At 51.5% G+C, this 20,764-nt stretch overlaps 1 protein-coding gene across 1 annotated transcript; it reads left to right on the top strand.

The window, feature by feature from the left end:
- The first annotated feature begins 9,081 nt into the window (after positions 1–9,081).
- Positions 9,082–12,235, top strand: LOC100276957 (uncharacterized). The gene is made up of 6 exons (NM_001371582.1): positions 9,082–9,732; positions 10,484–10,684; positions 10,766–10,865; positions 11,176–11,379; positions 11,488–11,550; positions 11,795–12,235. Exons 1-6 carry the CDS (start codon positions 9,140–9,142, stop codon positions 11,900–11,902), a joined length of 1,269 nt encoding a protein of 422 aa, NP_001358511.1. The 5' UTR covers positions 9,082–9,139; the 3' UTR covers positions 11,903–12,235.
- The last annotated feature ends 8,529 nt before the right edge of the window (positions 12,236–20,764 follow it).

The raw sequence follows: 20,764 nt of genomic DNA, 5'->3' as shown, positions 1-20,764 counted from the left end.
GCGGAGACGGTTAAGTCCGTCCCCCTCGACCCCAGCAGCGACGCCTCCAGGCAGATCCGGATCGGCTCCGAGCTCGATCCCAAATAGGAAGCAGTGCTCGTCGACTTTCTCCGCGCGAATGCCGACGTCTTCGCGTGGAGTCCCTCGGACATGCCCGACATACCGAGGGATGTCGCCGAGCACTCACTGGACATCCGAGCCGGAGCCCGACCCATCAAGCAGCCTCTGCGCCGATTCGACGAAGAAAAGCGCAGAGCCATAGGCGAGGAGATCCACAAGCTAATGGCGGCAGGGTTCATCAAAGAGGTATTCCATCCCGAATGGCTTGCCAACCCTGTGCTTGTGAGAAAGAAAGGAGGGAAATGGCGGATGTGTGTAGACTACACTAGTCTAAACAAAAGCATGTCCGAAGGTTCCCTACCCTCTGCCTCGCATCGATCAAATCGTGGATTCCACTGCTGGGTGCGAAACCCTGTCTTTCCTCGATGCCTACTCAGGGTATCACCAAATCAGGATGAAGGAGTCCGACCAGCTCGCGACTTCTTTCATCACGCCCTTCGGCATGTACTGCTATGTCACCATGTCGTTCGGCTTGAGGAATGCGGGCGCGACGTACCAGCGGTGCATGAACCATGTGTTCGGCCAACACATTGGCCGGACGGTCGAGGCCTACGTCGATGACATCGTAGTCAAGACGAGGAAAGCCTCCGACCTCCTTTCCGACCTTGAAGTGACATTCCGATGTCTCAAGGCGAAAGGCGTGAAGCTCAATCCCAAAAAGTATGTCTTCGGGGTGCCCCGAGGCATGCTCTTGGGGTTCATCGTCTCCGAGCGGGGCATCGAAGCCAACCCGGAGAAGATCGCAGCCATCACCAGCATGGGGCCCATCAAGGACTTAAAAGGCGTACAGAGAGTCATGGGATGTCTTGCGGCTCTGAGCCGCTTCATCTCACGCCTCGACGAAAGAGGCCTGCCTCTGTACCGCCTCTTAAGGAAGGCCGAGTGCTTCACTTGGACCCCTGAGGCCGAGGAAGCCCTTGGAAACCTGAAGGCGCTCCTCACGAATGCGCCCATCTTGGTGCCCCCCGCTGCCGGAGAAGCCCTCTTGATCTACGTCGCCGCGACCACCCAGGTGGTTAGCGCCGCGATTGTGGTTGAGAGACGAGAAGAGGGGCATACATTGCCCGTCCAGAGGCCAGTCTACTTCGTCAGCGAGGTACTGTCCGAGACCAAGATCCGCTACCCACAAGTTCAGAAGCTGCTGTACGCGGTGATCCTGACGCGGCGGAAGTTGCGACACTACTTCGAGTCTCATCCGGTAACTGTGGTGTCATCCTTCCCCCTGGGGGAGATCATCCAGTGCCGAGAGGCCTCGAGTAGAATCGCAAATTGGGCGGTGGAAATCATGGGCGAAACAATCTCGTTCGCCCCTCGGAAGGCCATCAAGTCCCAGGTCTTGGCGGACTTCGTGGCTGAATGGGTCGACACCCAGCTCCCAACAGCTCCGATCCAACCGGAGCTCTGGACCATGTTCTTCGATGGGTCGCTGATGAAGACAGGAGCCGGCGCAGGCCTGCTCTTCATCTCGCCCCTCGGGAAGCACCTACGCTACGTGCTACGCCACCATTTCCCGGCGTCCAACAATGTGGCTGAGTACGAGGCTCTGGTCAACGGGTTGCGGATCGCCATCGAGCTAGGGGTCCGAAGCCTCGACGCTCGCGGTGACTCACAGTTCGTCATCGACCAAGTCATGAAGAACTCCCACTGTCGCGACCCGAAGATGGAGGCCTACTGCGATGAGGTTCGGCGCCTGGAAGACAAGTTCTACGGGCTCGAGCTCAACCACATCGCCCGGCGCTACAACGAGACTGCGGACGAGCTGGCTAAAATAGCCTCGGGGCGAACAACGGTTCCCTCGGACGTCTTCTCCCGAGACCTGCATCAACCCTCCGTCAAGATCGACGACACGCCCGAGCCCGAGGCACCCTCGGCCCAGCCCGAGGTACCCTCGGCCCAGCCCGAGGTACCCTCGGCCCAGCCCGAGGCACCCTCAGCTCGGCCTGAGGCACCCTCGGTTCAGCCCGAGGCACCCTCGGCCCCCGAGGGTGAGGCACTGCGCGTCGAGGAGGAGCGAAGCGGGGTCGCGCCTAATCAAAACTGGCAGACCCCGTACCTGCAACATCTCCACCGAGGAGAGCTACCCTCGACCGAGCCGAAGCTCGGCGGTTGGCGCGGCGCGCCAAGTCGTTCGTCTTTATGGGAGACGGGAAGGAGCTCTACCACCGCAGCCCCTCAGGCATCCTTCAGTGATGCAGCCCCATCGCCGAAGGTCAAAAGCTTCTGTAAGAGATACACTCGGGGGCTTGCGGCCATCACGCAGCACCTCGAGCCCTTGTTGGAAATGCCTTCCGACAAGGTTTCTACTGGCCGACGGCGGTGGCCGACGCCACTAGAATTGTCCGCACCTGCGAAGGGTGTCAGTTCTACGTAAGGCAGACCCACCTGCCTGCTCAGGCTCTACAGACGATACCGATCACTTGGCCTTTTGTCGTGTGGGGTCTGGACCTCGTCGGCCCCTTGCAGAAGGCACCCGGGGGCTACACGCACCTGTTGGTCGCCATCGACAAATTCTCCAAGTGGATCGAGGTCCGACCCCTAAACAGCATCAGGTCCGAGCAGGCGGTGGCGTTCTTCACCAACATCATCCATCGTTTCGGGGTCCCGAACTCCATCATCACTGACAACGGCACCTAGTTCACCGGCAGAAAGTTCCTGGACTTCTGCGAGGATCACCACATCCGGGTGGACTGGGCCGCCGTGGCTCACTCCATGACGAATGGGCAAGTAGAGCGTGCCAACGACATGATTCTACAAGGACTCAAGCCTCGGATCTACAACGACCTCAACAAGTTCGGCAAGCGATGGATGAAGGAACTCCCCTCGGTGGTCTGGAGTCTGAGGACAACACCGAGCCGAGCCACGGGCTTCACGCCGTTCTTTCTAGTCTATGGGGCCGAGGCCATCTTGCCCACAGACTTAGAATACGGATCCCCGAGGACGAGGGCCTATGCCGACCAAAGCAACCAAGCTAGTCGAGAAGACTCGCTGGACCAGCTGGAGGAGGCTCGGGGCAAGGCCTTACTACACTCGGCGCGGTACCAGCAGTCCCTACGACGCTACCACGCCCGAGGGGTCCGGTCCCGAGACCTCCAGGTGGGCGACCTGGTGCTTCGGCTGCGACAGGACGCCTGAGGGCGGCACAAGCTCACGCCTCCCTGGGAAGGGTCGTTCGTCATCGCCAAAGTTCTGAAGCCCGGAACATACAAGCTGGCCAACAGCCAAGGCGAGGTCTACAGCAACGCTTGGAACATCCAACAGCTACGTCGCTTCTACCCTTAAGATGTTTTCAAGTTGTTCATATACCTCGCTCCCACGCAAAGTTTAGTCATCAAGGAAGGGTCAGCCTTGCCTCGGCAAAGCCCGACCCTCCCTCGGGGGCTAAAAGGGGGGAACCCCCTATGCGTCGAATTTTTTCCTCGAAAAAAGATCCTTTCTGCCAGAAAGTCTTTCGTGCTTTTCTACTTCTTCGAAAGTGGATCCTGAAAACGACGGAGTACATGTAAGCAACCAAGGTTGACCGAGCCGAGGGACTCCTACGCCTCCGGGATACAGATACCTCACTCATCACCTTCTGCGATAAGTAACTCACGTTCGGATAAGTGATTCCACGGACCGAACAAGTCTTCACGTTTGAAAGCTCCTCTGCCGAAGCGATTCTTCGGGCCTTCTCGACTGTGTCGGTGACAGAACCCCATGGACGGGCAAGAGCGCGCGTAAGCGGCAAGGCCGACCGAGCCGAGGGATTCCTACGCCTCCGGGATACGGATACCTCACTCATCACCTTCCGTGAAAAGCAACTCTCGCTCGCACAGACAATTCTGTTACCGACAAAAAAGTCCAGATACTCGAAACAAGAGGAAAAGAAGCGCAACTTTACAACACGGCGAGGGTGTGCTTGGGCCTCAGCGACCGCAGAAAACACACGCTACAAGATAATCCGATCCTGCAGGCTCGGATCTTGACGTCTGAAGGGAGCAGCAGCACCCTCGGCGTCGACTACACCTTCGGCGAGGTCCGACCTAGCCTCCAACGGCGACGTGGTCCGAGGATCTCCACTCTGAAGGACGACTTCAACATCACGCCCGGGCCGTCGCCGCCTGGGTCTCCTCCAAGAATCCGGCTCGAGCAGGCGGCTCAGTTGGTCACCCTGAGGCCTCGGCCAGCTGTCCCCCGAAGGCATCAGCCCGGCCCGAGGCCTCGGCAGATCAACTCCGGCGTCGGTCCCGCTAACGGACGACCCGGCCAGGCTCCGGCTGACCAAGTCTTCTTTTCGAGCCAACTCTGCCTCTGTCTGTGCTGACACCGCTACCCCTGGCTTCGGCTCACCAAAGAGCGGTCGAGGGGTTCCTTTAACTAAGCAAGAGAAGCCTCGGACAGCAAGGCCGACCGAGCCGAGGGACTCCTACGCCTCCGGGATACGGATACCTCACTCGTCACCTTTGCACGGGGCGACTCACGCTTGGTGAAGCGGTTCAGACAACCAACAGGCGAGTCTTAGTGCTCGAAAATGAGGAAAAAACACGGCTCCACGCCAAAAATACATACATGTTCAGGCCCCGACAACCACAATGAACAAAAGACCGGCATCCAAGGTGCCACTACAAACGGAACTCCGGTTCCCCCTCCGCAGGTACGAACAACCCCACTCGATCGGGGGGCCTGCGGAGCAACAGAAGACCGACGAACGGCACGCCGTCACCCGCTCCAGCAGCGGCGACGACGACGACTTCTGCTCCGGGGGGCCGAACAGCAGCAACAATGACCTCAGGGCGGATGCTGCTGCCAGGAGGCCCCCGCCCGTGCCCAAACTCGTGAGGCAAGGACGGGTAGAAGGCCGTAGAGTTGGAGGTCGGTCCGTGGGCGGCCCCGGCTATCTCGTCGGCGGAAGAACCTCTTCCAGCTGCCGTGGCGAAAGGCGACGCCGGAGCGGCTCCGAAGCCACTCGGGTCCGAGAGCCGGGCACGCGGCAGCTGCCGACGCCACGAGCGGCGAACGCCCTTCCCCCCGATCACTGAGGGAATGAGCGGGCCACCGCCCACGCAGGGGCCGACCCCAACTCGGCACACTCCCCTCCCCAGCACTGATGATGAAAATCCTTGAGGCTGAGGGAGGGGCAGAGGCCGCAGCCCGGCTTGCTTTCCCCCGCCATCAAACTGGAGGTCACCGTCTTGGGTGACCACCGGCGGAGGGGTGCAGCCGGGCTGCATGATGAAAATCCTTGAAGCCGAACGATGGCTGAAAGGTACCAACTCCCACGGAGTTGCGTTCCTCCAACGACAAGGCAGAAGGACTGCGGGCATCCCCCATCCGGGGGCTCGGAAGGTGGAAAGACACGATGCATAAGGGAGCGCGAAGACATGGTCGCCTTTCAAGGGGGTCACCCTCCTTTTAAAGGCGACTCTCCCTACTTGCGTCCCCAGCCGTCATGGGCTGAGTCTTCTCCAACACGCTCCAAGGTCCTCCCCCTACGGCGCGGGGGCTGGGTCCCACATGTCATGCAAGCTGGCCCAGGGCAGAAGAAGCCAACCCGCCGCGCGCGGTGCATGCAACCGTCCAGCGGTTACAAGCGTCCCTCCACTTTCGCCCAGACCAGCGGGTGAAAGGGCGGGCAGCCATGCAGGCGGCATGCAACCGCACCAAGTGGGCGCACTTCTCCGACTTCCAACACGCCCACACGTCATGCAACCGGCGCGCCGGTCGCTACGTGCAAGCAACTGCACCGCCACTCGCACCACTACCGCGCCTCCTCGACTGCGGAACCAGTACCGCGACTCGAGGCGACCCAGCGCACGACCCAGCAGCGCCAGCCTGGCGCGACGGTCAATACGGCCAAAAATGGGCCGGCAGTAATGGCGGTGGCAGGCGGACAGGAGCAGCGGTCACGTCGTCAGCCAAGCTTACGTCCCATCCGGGGGCAGCGAGAGAACCCTCTCTCACGGCGTGAAGACGACGCGCCCGTGTTCCGTTCCTCGAACGGCTCGCGCACGCGCAATGGCCGCCCCGCGAACCGCACGCCCCATCGCATTAACTCTGCGGCGGGACAGGCGACGCCTCTGGCAGGAGAAGCAAGCGACGCTTCGCCTTCGCCATAATGACTGCGTCAAAAAAGGTACGCCGCGTTGTTCGATTTCGTATCCTTTTCCTTTTCCTCTTTCTCTCTCTTACAACAGGGACCGGGAAAGGGGATACCCCGAGAAGGATCCTTCTCCGTGAAGGAACCAGGCTCTGAGCCTCCCTACTGATCAGAGGTTCGAAGGCTGGCCCCTCGGAGGGGTTCAACAGCCGCCTCAGAGCGCGTGGGCTCCACACCCACTACTGGTCAGAGGTTCGAAGGCCGGCCCCTCGGAAGGGTTCAACGGCCGCCTCAGGCCACTCGGGCTCCGCGCCCACTACTGATCAGGGGTTCGAAGGCTGGCCCTCGAAGGGTTCACAGCCGCCTCAGACACAGAGCGAGGGATGACCATGGGTACGTTCGATACATAACCAAGGCTCGGGCTGCGCTCCCGAGGTACCCTAGGACATTTCCGAGACCAGCGAGAACGATCTTGTAATGGAATCCCATCAGAGGGAGGCATCGAGCCCTCGGACCCCGTCGACAGGGGACCGGGTCCGGCAGATCACCCGCAGGTACTTTTGGGCGCGCCTCTGGGCTTCTAGCCGACCCCTAGCAAATGGGGCACGGACGTCCGCTCGGAATACCCGCCAGCAGCTCACCAGAGACACCATGTTCGGCGCCCTCCGAGGGCAACATGGCGCTCCCCCCCCTCCTCCTTGCGGAAAGGCGACGCAGGGGCGTATGTAAAAAAGTCGAGTCTGTCCCTGACCGTCCTCTCGCCCTGTGCAGAGGCTCGGGGGCTGCTCTCGCAAACCCGGCTCCGACCAAACCGTTGACAGCGTCAACATACCAGCCCGAGAACTTGGGACCCGACCGTGCACCCGGGCTACGGCCAGCTCGCATGAGGGAATAACCAGGCCAGCCGAAGCATTGCGCGAGGCATTAAGACCTCGGAGGAGTCAAACCACTCCTCCGAGGCCTCTGGGGCTACACCCGGTGGGTGCGCTCGTGTGGACCCACCGGAACAAAACGCAACCGAGAAAGGCTGGTCCCCTTGCAAAAAAGTGCGACAAAAGCCTCCAAGCGAGTGTTAACACTCCCTTCGAGGCTCGGGGGCTACTGTCGGGGACCATAATTAGGGGTACCCTCAAGACTCCTAATTCTCAGCTGGTAACCCCCATCAGCACAAAGCTGCAAAGGCCTGATGGGTGCGATTAGGTCAGGGATCGGTCCATTCGAGGGACTCGATCACGTATCGCCCGAGCCTAGCCTCGGGCAAGGGCAACCGACCCCGGAGGGTCTCCGTCTCGCCCGAGGCCCCCCTCCAGCGACGAACATACTTCCGGCTCGCCCGAGGCCCTGTCTTCGCCAAGAAGCAACCCTGATCAAATCGCCGCGCCATCCGACCAAATCGCAGGAGCATTTAATGCAAAGGTGTCCTGACACCTTTATCCTGACGCGCGCCCTTCAGTCAGCAGAGCCGAAGTGACCGCAGTCACTTCGCCGCTCCACTGACCGGCCTGACAGAAGGACAGCGCCGCCTGCGCCGCTCCGACTGTTGTGCCACTCGACAGAGCGAGGCTGACAGGCAGCCAGGCCCGGCCTCAGGCACCATAGGAAACTCCGCTTCGCCCGACCCAGGGCTCGGACTCGGGCTAAGCCTCGGAAGACGGCGAACTCCGCTCCGCCCGACCCAGGGCTCGGACTCGGGCTAAGCCCCGGAAGACGGCGAACTCCGCTCCGCCCGACCCAGGGCTCGGACTCGGGCTAAACCCCGGAAGACGGCGAACTCCGCTCCGCCCGACCCAGGGCTCGGACTCGGGCTCAGCCCCTGAAGACGACGAACTCTGCTTCGCCCGACCCCAGGGCTCGGACTCAGCCCTGGCCTCAGCCGACGGTCTCCGCCTCGCCCGACCCAGGGGCTCGGACTCGACCTCGGCCACGGAAGACAGACTCGACCTCGACCTCGGAGGAGCCTCCACATCGCCCAACCTAGGGCGTGGACCGGCCACGTCAACAGGAGGCGCCATCATTACCCTACCCCAAGCTGACTCAGGCTACGGGAAACAAGATCGGCGTCCCATCTGGCTCGCTCCGCCAGACAAAGTAATGATGGCGCCCCGCACGCTCTATGACGATGGCGGCACTCAGCCCCCTTACGGAAGCAAGAGGACGTCAGCAAGGACTCGACAGCCCCGACAGCTGTCCTTCCGCCAGGCTCCAGCGCTCCTCCGACGGCCACGACTCCACACGAACCGGGTGCCAAAACCTCTCCGGCTGCCACGATGGCATGTACTTAGGGCGCTAACTCTCCCCCGCTAGACACGTTAGCACTCTGCTACACCCTCATTGTACACCTGGATTCTCTCGTTACGCCTATAAAAGGAAGGACCAGGACCCTCTTACAGAGGGTTGGCCGCGTGGGGACGAGGACGGGACAGGCGCTTGCGTGAGGCCGCTCGCTCACTCTCTCGCGTGGACGCTTGTAACCCCCTACTGCAAGCGCACCCGACCTGGGCGCGGGACGAACACGAAGGCCGCGGGATTTCCACCTCTCTCACGCCCGTCTCCGGCCGCCTTTTCCCCCCTTCGCGCTCGGCCTCGCGCCGACACATCTGGGCTGGGGCACGCGGCGACATTTCACTCGTCGGCCAAGGGACCCCCGGTCTCGAAACGCCGACAGGTTCGTGTAGCTAAATGTGTCATATTTTATCTAAGTTTAGTCGTCGAAATTGAAAAACTAAAATTAGACAGAAAAGTTAGGTAAAATTTGATAAATTAGACAGCCAGCAAACATGACACCGCTGGCGCAATTTACCCATGTTTTTACTATCGCTCTTTCTCCTGTTCTTTCTTGTCTACCTTTTCATGTCACCGGACCCGAAACCGAAAAGACTAGACATTCAGCTGAACGCCTGAACCCAATCCTAAGGAGTAGCCATTTCCCCCACTCTTCCCGCCACCATGGCCGCCGCCGCTATCTCTTTGCCCCGCTCTCCCTCTCTCCTTCAACCCACGCGCCGGCGCTCAGCGCCACCAGCCTGCACGCAGTCCGAGCGCGGCGTCTCCTTCGACCCCGGCTCCGCCTTCTACCGCAGCGACAGCGCCGCGGGTCGTGACCTCGCCGTCCTCGCAGCCACTCTCCACCGCCGCCGTGGCCGTCCCGACCCTTCCGCCCCATTCCTCTGCCTCGATGCTATGTGCGGCTGTGGCGTCCGCGCGCTCCGCTACCTCGCGCAGGCCGGCGCCGACTTCGTCTGGGCCAACGACGCCTCCGAGGCGCTTCGCCCCATCATCCTTGCCAACCTCTGTCGCTTTGAGCGGGGCTCGCCGGAAGCGGTGGCGGGGTGCAGGAGGTGGGTGGTGTCGCACAACGACGCCACCCGTCTGCTCGCAGAGCGCTACCTCCGGCGCGAGTACTTCGATGTCATCGACGTCGACTCGTTCGGCGGCGACGCCGCTTACGTGAGGGCAGCGCTCTTGGCGCTCAAAATTGGGGGGCTGCTCTACCTGACGTCCACGGATTGGCGGTCGGCGAGAGGATATGGGTCGAGAAGGTGGTTTCTTGATCCATTTTTATTTTCATCTTATCTAAAAGTCTCTGGGTTTTCTTATTAGAATGTAGATTGCTCAAGTGATAACTTCTAGAATATTTGTTGGGTCAGTTGCTTATTCGCTCATTCCCTTTTAACTTTTATATTAGGTTCATCAATATTTATACGATAGGAACTGGCAGAGCCACAGAGGTGTCGGATTGAAATAGTTTCTAAAGCTCAAATTAGGGAATTTCGGGATAAAATTAGCCCAAATTAGCTATGGTTGACTAGCTAGTTAGAGACTTGGCAAAAAGATTAGCCCGCCTATTAGCTATCTTGTTTTGACGCACTGGATCTAATTGGAGCTAAAATTAGCTAGCTAACAATTAGCCCATGGTATTTAAACATACCCTTAGGTTGTAGTGTTTTAAACGTGTGCTATTTATTAATGTGAATGCTTAAGCTTTTTCATTTCCCAGTACAAGTTACATGACTTAGTGCTTATGCAAGCCAGAAAGGCAGAAACGAAGTACTGAAGTTAAATTGCTTAGCTAGATTTGCTATGTATCTGATTATAGTATAACAGTATAACTACATTGCACGGAGCATCCTTATTATTGCTATGGTTACTTCCTCTGTTAAGTATGGTGAGCCTGTATTGCCCAGTATATGCTTTGCTGTCAACATGCCTATGTAAATCAAATTTTCTTTGCACTGTGATTGACAAGATGGGTCATTATTGTCAATTATGTAACATGTGGGTTTCTTTTAGCTCTTTGTCTTCATATGGAGCGTATGTTCGTCCAATGCCATATCCAAATGAGGTCGGTTTGCGAATGGTTATAGGTGGCGCTGCACGGGAAGCATCTCTTTTGGGATTTCACATAACACCCCTATTCTCGTATTTTGCGTATCATGGTCCTATTTATCGAGTAATGGTACAACTATGCAACGGAAAAGATGATGGCATCAGGTAAAGCATTGTGGTTTTCTATCCAATAACTACAGAGCTGATTATGGAATGTTACCTCTGATGCCCTTTCTGTTTCGACAGTAACTATGGCTTCATTTGTCATTGCAAGAGTTGTGGTCAGTCTCAAACTTTTGGATTTGATGAGCTGGGGCAGATTTCTTGTGGATGTACAGACACAACAGTAGGTACAATGGATCATTGTGGCAGGACTAAATTGTTGTTTTATTACTGGTGGTTGATTCAGGAAACTTAGGCCCTAACCATTTAACTTTGTCAGTATTAATTAACACAAAATAACATAGGAGTCAAGTACTCAAGTGTCATTTAAGGAACGATATCATTTGTAGCTAACCCTGATGTTGGTTTACTAATGAATAATCTTCGATGATAATTGTATGCCTATGCCATGCAAGAAACCTGATCGAGTTGCGTTGTTTTTGGAGTACTTGGCCATGGAACTGTGCTAGTATATAATTGTCCCTTTTTCACAGGATGCCGATTCAATCACTGTTGTAGGCCCACTTTGGACAGGTCCTCTCCACGATGCCTCTTTCCTTACCGAAATGCTAGGCTTGGCCAACGAATGGGGATGGGCATGCACAATTGAAAATGGTGTCTCTTTGGAAAAACTTCTTGGCATGATGATTGAAGAGAGTGACCCGAGGTTGCCTCCTGGATATATAAGACTTGATGAGGTATGTCTTGGAGTTCAATATTCACTCATTCATCAATCTGCTTGGTTCATTTACTGGCTTAGCAAAATTTAATCATGCACCGATTCTATTTTTTCCAATCAAATTCAGATTTCGAGACGAGCAAAAGTTAACTCTCCCCCACTCGGCACCCTCATCAATTCATTGCGGAAGGTATATCACTATTACATGCAAGTATTAGTGTTCGACTCATGTTAATAGATCACAGTGATTTGAGGGAACGAAAAAATTAGATATTAAGACACAATTGCATAACCATTTACACATTTTTTTCCTGACCATGTTATATAAAAGCGTTAGGTGTTTTTGTTAATAATGTGTCAAGTTTATTTTAGTTCTACATTGTAAATTTTATATATGACTTGAAAAGCTAATATATTTGAATATGTGTGAGCAGGAGGGGTTTTCTGCTTGTAGATCTCATATTAGTGCAAATACAATCAAGACCAACTGTTCAATGGCTTCTTGCATCGATGTTGCCCGGGGCATCCGAAACTCAAGATGAATATCAATTACCAACTATATATGGTATGGCTGCGTGTGCCCAGCGAGGCTCACGCGAGCTTGGTGCATAAGGGGCTGATTGGTTGGATGCACAGCCAGCTATCCAGGCTAGTTAAGTATATGCAAATCTAGGTGTTTGGTTTCCTGTATTGCTTCAGTAGCCTGACTAAACTGTGCAAAAGTGGCATCCAAACTTGGCTCTAGGCTTGTTCGTTTTGCTCTTAATCCATGTGGATTTGGTAGGATTAAGTGGGTTTTAATTTCAAACAAGATAAAATCTTTTATAATTTTTTTCCAATCTCATCCAATACATATAAGATGGGAATAACCGGACAAGGTCTTAAGAATTTTCGTTTTGCTCTCAATCTATATGGATTAAGTGAATTAAGTGAGTTTAAATCATAAATAAGTTAAAATCTTTTATTTTTTTTTTCAATCTCATTTCATCCATACGGTATAGGAATAACCAAACAGTACCTAAACATAATCTACAAGCGTTTTTTTTGGACCAACGCTGCTCTTGCGCGCTCGGCCTGTGCTATGCTCGCGCACGTTTTTGGAGATACCTTTTTAGTTACTTTTTTTATTATATCTTCTAGTTAAAAGATAATCACCGAATTGATTTTATATTTATGTTCCTAACATTTTTGCGAATAAAACTAAACCATCCATGCCATATTTAATTTAAACAAAAAAATTATGTAATTAAGATTAAGACTATTAACATATAATTGGTGTATATGAGTAAGACTGGACTAAATGTTTGTAGCTCATGGTCTGGTCAGATCGGATCGTTTGAATTTTTAAGAGAGCTGTGCCCAGCGCTCATTTCCAGCTTGGTTTTTTAACGAGCTGCCACTTTTACAGTCCAACTCGATCAGCCCACATGCCACAAGTCCACAACCAGGAGCCAAACCAGGCCCCAACACTTCGCACTTCCGCTGTTGGGCTGGGCTATTTCACACTTCTGCTGTTGGGCCTGGGCACTTGGCAGTTGGCACAACAATACATCACTCAACTTGACGCTGCCTGCAGTATGCTGCACCGCTAACTCAGGACAACGGCCGATGCCAAGTCCATTCGCCAACCCTAGCCGGCGCTCCACCGACCAGTGACGTGTATCCCACCGCTCCAGGCTCTAGCGTATTGTGCTCTGTTGCTCCGGCCTCCAGGTTCTAAGCCGGTTCAGACTTCAGACGTGTATCAGCAGCCACAGGCCTGCAAGGCTGCTACTTGCCTACTGCTATGTTGCTAGTTCGTGCACTGAAGTCATGTAACATCTCAATCTTTTCTGTTAGTTGTTGCTTGTTCGTGCTTTTGACAGTTTGACATTTCTGTTGCTTGTCACGACCATGTGATTTTGTGAACCTTCTTCCGCTTTTGGCCGTCGAACCTACAAATAGTAGACATCTCTTATACGATTGCATTGCACATTTCAAATAATAGTTAGAGAACCAAGAGGACAAAGGCACTTACACGTGGAGTTTGATCGACGTGGAGAAGGTCTGCACCGGAAACTCCTGTCGCAGTCCGAACTTCCGAGCCACTCTATGTGACAAGTGGTACTCAACGACATAGAAGAAAAATAAGGGGACACCTCATCAAGTAAAGGTCTTCGTCCTGGGCGCACATGGAGCTCAACTGCATGTCTGCGAAAGGTGCCTCATGATATGGTTGCCTGGTTACCTGCAAAAGGATTACAATTTGTGTTAAAGTTTATATTTATGGGGCCGATGACATAAAAAGCAAGTTGAAAGACATAGTAAATGTAAACAACTCACCATATAAGGCGTAAGTGCATTGAGCTCGTTCGAGAAATCCACGTAGGCCCGCTGGTGTCGTGCGAAGGGCTCCTTGACCTCGTCCTAACTATAGGCCACCGTCGACCGCCATTGGTGCCTGACGATGTGGAACCATTCACGAAGAGCAAACTCTCTCGGGCAACCGACCGGTATGCGTGACCATCCTAGCGCGCACCCGACCGCGTTGACCGCGTGCTCCCCTGCGTTGTCTCCGCCCCTCGTGCAGCTTCGGCCCGGCACGGCTCAACCCCCCGCACGGCTCGCGCCCCTACAGACTCTGCCCCCTGCGCGGCTCGTTTTCTAGCCACATTAAGTCATTCCAATCAATATTAAGTCATTCTAGTAAATATTAAGTCATTTTATCAGAAAACATTAAGTTATTTATTGTTTGAGTCATTTTATAGGTTTTCTCATACATTTCTTATGTCTTTGGTTCAGTCATTCCAGAAAATATTAAGTCATTCTAGCGTCCAGGCAATATTTAAGTCATTCTAGATAACTTTAAGTCATTCCAAAGTCTAGGTAACATAAATATTAAGTCATTTTTCAGAAAACATTATGTTATTATTGTTTCAGCCTTTTTCTGGGTTTCTGAGATATTTCTTATGTCATTGGTTTAGTCATTCCAGAAAATATTAAGTCATTCTAGTGTACAGACAATATTTAAGTCATTCTATGTAACTTAAAGTCATTCCAAAGTCTAGGTACTTAAATCATTTTAGTTTTCATGCACTTTCCTTGTTTTCTCAGACACTTTTTGTTTTTTTAAGTTAGTCATTCCTGTTTTTAGGAAAACTTCAAGTCATTTTTAGGGAAATATTAAGTCATTTTTTGTTCCAGTCATTCTCCCTGTTTTATCAGACATTGCTGGTTTTTTAGTCATTCCAAAGTCTATACAATATTAAGTCATTCTTTTGATTTTTCGGTCATTTTCATGTTGATCGGCTCGGTCGAACGGTCGGGTGAGCAGGTGTGGTGGGCAGCTAACCGGCTTGAGCGCAGGTGCGAACGATCACTCGATCGACTAGGGACATGGGGCACGAGGGTGGATCGGTCAGGCGGAACGCGGACGCGCCAGGGGGTGGTCTAGGTGATGTACTCCTAGTCTATCACCCTTCCTAGGTGATGAATATATATAGGATATATAGGAAGGTATATTGGAAGCCATAGGCTTCTAAATGGTAGAGGAAGCCCTGGCGACACCCCAGCGACCTAGTTGGGCCGCACCGGCGCGCCCACCCACACCTCACACCTGTGTGTACCAGGTCAAACATCCCCCACGTGCGTTAGTCAAACCTTCGGTCCAACATCCTAACCCCTGCGTGGGACGCACGTCATAAATTGTGGTTCTGTTTTTTTGCGCAAATAGCATAAATAGTTCACAGAAATAGCGTAAATAGTTTATAGAGATGACATAAAAACCTCGCCCATCCACGGGACCCGTGCACACGCGCAAGCGCATGCATGCATATCTTATTTTTATGGTAGATTCTATAATTATAGCAGAACGTGGCAGTTTCCATTGCACGTGTACAAATAGTGGATGGCATTTTTGTTTCCACTGATTGCGCGCAAAAATTAGATGGCTCCATAAATATAGGAGCCATACAGCTAGGCTCGTTAGAACAAGTTTATGATATATACTGATACGAATTATGCTACATGATGTAGATATTTATGCAATTCAGTACACTGCGTAAAAATCTGTTTTTAACTGCATGCGCAAAAAATTAAGATGACATGATTGTGCGATGAAAGAAAATGAATTGGCATGCATGAAAACAAAAAAATATTATTAAAGACTTTATTTCCTTCATAAATACAGGATCACTCTAACAACCATGCAGCTAGGCTCTTTAGAACCAGTTTATGATAGATACTGATACTAATTATGCTGCACAATGTAGTTATTTATGTAATATGGTACACTACGTAAGATGCGGTTCACTGGTGGACACATCTCCTTGTTTGAGCGTAAAACCTTCAGTTTTGAGCGAAAAACATGCAGTTATGAGCGTAAATACCGAGTCATTGTGAGAGAGGTTGATAACTCTGGTGTGTTGTATCCATGATCCTATTTTTATGACAGATCAAAAAATTATGGGAGTCGCATGCATGCGGTTTTTATTTTTATACAGATATAAAAAATGACAGATCGTGGGAGTTTTCAGCACACAAATTTTGGATGATATTTTCGTTTCCACAGCACGCGCGCAAAAAGTTGGATGACGTGAATCACGCAGAGCATAAATGCTTATACAAAGTCTCATAATTACTTACAGCGTGTAGCATAATTGATAAAAAATCTAATATTGGTCCAACTAACAGCCCCCGCGGGAATTAGGGACAATTTTATTGGTGCCGTAAAAATATGACAGTTACAAACATAAGTGATTATATTTGTTTTTTTATGGTAATTACGAATAACATAAATCAAGGAATTTTATTTTCAATGTGCATGCAACAAATGTGGCATCCAATGAACTGATGTACAAACTCCGTGTTCGAGCATAAAATCCTTCAGTTTTTGTGTAAATAGTGCATGTGGTAGGCATAAAACACAATAATCAAAGGCATAACACGGATTGGAGGATGTAGTCACCGGAGGACGCAGTCAAGGACACAAGATCGGAGGGAGGTCATTAGCTGGGGCACCCGAACTGTGCTGGATCGGAGGACGTCACGTGTGATCATCGCTGCCCGCACCTCGCGACTTCCGTGGTCGCCGCTAGATCCTCACGCCTCGTGCGACGCCACAGTTGCTCACCTTTCACCTTTCCGGAGGTGCCACCGTCGTTCGTGGGTTATGGTGTGCCGCCGCCGCTCGTGCCTGGGGAGCGACATCGTCGCCCATCCGGCTCGGGAGCACTAGCTGCTTGCCCGCCTGTCTCGGGAGTGTCACCATCTCTCACCCGCCTAGGGCCCCATGGTCGCCGCCACTCGCCCACCCTAGGGCCCCGACGCCGCTCACCCTCCGGATCAGGGAGCCGACGCCACCACGCCTCCGAATCTGGGAAACACTGTCATGACTTCGTGTTGAGGAACTGTCGTCGTCGTCGCCACCGTGCGCTCTCGGGCAACCACCGATGTCGCACGCGTATAGGTGGGCGTCGTCGCTCGTGCATCGGGGTGGGGCGTAAAAAGCTGGGCACTAGTGCTCTGGGACTTATTTTATAGACGCCCGGACCTAGTCCGGCTCAACCGAATGGCATGGCTCTTCTTCTGCGGTGAGCCATCCCATGTGGTGCTCATCGTAGTGAGGGTCCAGCAAGTGGAACTGTGCCATCCTGCAAATTAAGAAAAGTCAGTTAGTAAATTATACAAATGTAACAACAATTGGCGTTCTAAGAAAACAAATGTTTAATATTCATGTGAGGTCAACATCGTATCACACCTTACTAATTGCCCAAAGGCATCTATGTGAGTTGTGGCCAAGTCTGTCACATTCGTTCTACTCTGGGTCAACGAGAAAGGGGGTCGCTCGACCTCTCCTGGTGTGACCGAAAACCTGATCTATGACCATGTTGAACCAACTCCTCTTCCTAGCACCATGTTTGTCCCAACGGTGCGCTGGATCAGCAATGTATTCGACCGGTGTACGTTGGCCCTGTGACTCGTCAAGAAAGGGCTCAAAACGGGGGCTCTAGGTACGTACTAGGCTCTCCACATTGAACTCCTAAGGGGTCCTGCTCTCGAATGCAAAGTTGCGATGACATGCAGCAGCAACATAATGAGAACATGGAAAGTGATATTTTCTAGGTTTACCACAATCACTCGAGAACGCATCAAGTAGCACAACATGTGTCCTCGAAGGCCACAACTCACAATTGAAAGTTGTGCCACCCATCGTTGTTATCTCTTACTTGCCCAACTCCTCGTCAAAGCATTATACCTCATGTCTATTGGTCTGTTCCTTTGCATTATGAAGATGTGTTGTTGGTTTAGGTACCCATCTCTAACCTCGCGTCTGCATCGCCTTTGCCTATGCGTATCTCTCATTAAACCAAGTCACAAGCCTACATGGCACGTATACCCTTCAGTACACTATTAAATGACTCGGGCATGTTGCTAGTCTTGAACTCGAACCTCCAGCCACCTGCATTGTATGCCCTTGTCCACTTATAGGGTTCCCTCAGCAATCTAGCAATCCAATTTTAACCTTCGACATTTATTGCATCTTTTAGTTCCTTCAACTTGTCCTCGAAGAATGAAACCTCAACCTATCAACAAACCTCCTCAAATAGGGGGAAATTATCCTTCGTATGATCCTTCCGAAGCAGATTTTCTGCTAGGTGTCGAGTGCACCATCTGTGGTGCATGGGTGCATAGCCAGGAATCTGCTCTTGCATTGCACTATGAATACCTTGATGTCTGTCAGATATGACACCAACCTACCGACCAGGGCGCACAACATGGATCAGAACTAGATGGAAGAATCAAGACCAACTATCTCTATTCTCCCTCTCCACCAAAGTAAATGCCAAAGGAACTAATGCATTGTCCGCATCACATGAAATGGCTACCAACAATGTGTCCTTCTACTTCCCAAGCATAAAAGTACCATCAATAGAGAGCACGGGACAACAATGCCTGAAGGCCTCGATGCACTGCGAGAAACACTAGAAAGCACGAAAGAATATCTCTATGTCATCCTTCCATTCGTTGAATTTTGGGATGTACTCATAATGCATGCCTGGGTTTTTTCTTTCATTGCATTGAACAATGCTGACAACTTCTCGTAACCCTCCTCTCAATCCTCGAATATTATCTTCTATGCCCGTTGCTTTGCCCTCCATGATTTCCCATACTGTATCCTGTAACCAAACAACTCTCAAGTCATGGTCATAATTGACTTCACCTTCAAATTGGACTGACTCTTCAATGTCACCAAAAGTCTTTTCGCAATTAGGGTAGATGTCAACTATCGATGCTTAGAGCTCTGCTCTGTCTGGGCACAAGTGTGTGGACTTACTATTTTTGTGATCTTAAACTTTCCAGATGCCTTCTACTTGTGGGCACATACCCTCCAACTGCAATCTGACACCTCACACACAACTGTGTAATGTTGTTGTGCATACGAATGTCTCGCCTTGAACGATCTCTTACGCTTCACAGAATATTCATGTAGCCACCTTCTCAATGTAGACAAGTCCTTGAAGATCAAGCCCTTTTAATCTTAATGATGTCAGCATTATCAGGAGCCTCTAGGAGCTCATCATCTCTTCCTTCTGCATATGCACCATGAGAATGACTGAGACTACTAAATTCATGAACTGTAGGGTCACATTTAGGACACAAACATCTGATGAGCTCCATTTCTTGCTCGGTCAATTCTTGACTATATACTAACTAATAACTATATACTAACTAATAACTATATACTAATACCTAAATACTTACTAATCTACTAATGCCTACATACTAACTAATAACTAACCACGTCTAGTAGAGTTATATAATCTATGAATATTGTGCAAAAAAGGTATACCTGAGGTCACGGTGGAGAGAAGCTATCGGTGGCAATGGTGGTGGCGGCGGAGTCGGATGACCTCCTATCTATAACATAGCACTATCAGAAAAAAAAAATCGGCAGCACATCCCTGTAAGATGAAGTTTCTAAAACTGCAGAGAAACGTACATCACGATGGCTGACATGCACACTCACCAATAGAGAAAACACCACGATGGCTGACATACACATGCACATTAAATAAATATACTAACAAGTGCTAACTAACTATATAATAAAATGTGCTAACTAACTATATGACATACACATGTGCATTCAATAAAATTTGCTAACTAACATACACAAGCGCATTCAATAAAATGTGCTAACTAAACTAACATATTTCCTAACTAATAAACTAAACCAACTAAATACTAACTAAACTAACTAATAAAATAATAAACAATAAATACTAATATAACTAAATATGAAAACACTAAATACTAACTACTCACTAAATACAAACACTAAATACTAATTAACCACTAACTACTTACTAAGCTAAGTAATTACCGGCACAGGGGGGCTACGGCGGTCCGGCGAGCAGGTCGGGTGAGAGGGCACGAACGGCGGGCCGGCAATGGGGCACAGGCGTGGCTCGGGCGGCGATAGCGCGAGCTCGGTGAGAGAGATGAGCGAGAGAATGCGGAAAGATCACCCCACCCAGCACCTAAATCCTAGCTCGACACCAAGATCTATGGCGCCGAGCTAGGTGCCACGTTGGCAATCACGTCAACCCGCCAGCGCCAGCGGAGCACATACCTCAGCGCCATGGGCTGTGGCGCCTGAAATCGCCTAGAGGGGGGATGAATAGGCAAATCTGAAATCTATAAACTTTAAGCACCACTACAAGCCGGGGTTAGCGTTAGAAATAAAAGCGAGTCCACAAGAGAGGGCGAAAACAAATCACAAGCAAATGAAAGTGGATGACACGGTGATTTGTTTTACCGAGGTTCGGTTCTTGCAAACCAACTCCCCGTTGAGGTGGTCACAAAGACCGGGTCTCTTTCAACCCTTTCCCTCTCTCAAACGGTCACTTAGACCGAGTGAGCTTTCTCCTTAATCAAACGGGTCACTTAGACCCCACAAGGACCACTACAAACTTAGTGTCTCTTGCTTTGATTACAAGTCACTTAGAGAATAAGAATGGGAATAGAAGAAAGCACGATTGCAAAAGCCAAGCGACAAATAACACACAAATCACTCTCTCTCTTAAGCCACTAATCACTAATGATCACTCGTCTCAATTGTGGAACTTGGAGAGATTGGAGGCTTTGATTGTGTCTTGGAATGGAATGCTAGCTCTTCTATTGAATGTTGAAGGTTGGAATGCTTGGATGAAGTGAATGGAGGTGGTTGGGGTTGTATTTATAGCCACCAACCACTTCCTAGCCGTTGCTCCATTTCTGCCGACCGCGGACGGTCCGCGCCCCTGGTCCGGACGGTCCGCCCCTGTATATCAACGACTGAAATCGCAACGGTCAGCAGTAACAGCTATATCAACGGCTATAATGCATTAAATGCTGCGTCAGATGTCAGATAAAGGCAGTCG

The sequence above is a fragment of the Zea mays genome, chromosome 6 (genome assembly GCF_902167145.1).
Source record: "Zea mays cultivar B73 chromosome 6, Zm-B73-REFERENCE-NAM-5.0, whole genome shotgun sequence".
Lineage (NCBI taxonomy): Eukaryota > Viridiplantae > Streptophyta > Magnoliopsida > Poales > Poaceae > Zea > Zea mays.
The sequence above is the reverse complement of the archived record's forward strand: the minus strand, read 5'-3'. Positions and strand labels throughout refer to the sequence as shown.

Coding starts and splice junctions, on each gene's coding strand:
- LOC100276957 (NM_001371582.1), top strand. CDS start 9,140: ATGGCCGCCGCCGCTATCTCTTTGCCCCGCTCTCCCTCTCTCCTTCAA. Junction 10,866..11,175: donor GTGGATGTACAGACACAACA/GTAGGTACAATG, acceptor CCTTTTTCACAG/GATGCCGATTCAATCACTGT. Junction 11,380..11,487: donor GATATATAAGACTTGATGAG/GTATGTCTTGGA, acceptor AATCAAATTCAG/ATTTCGAGACGAGCAAAAGT.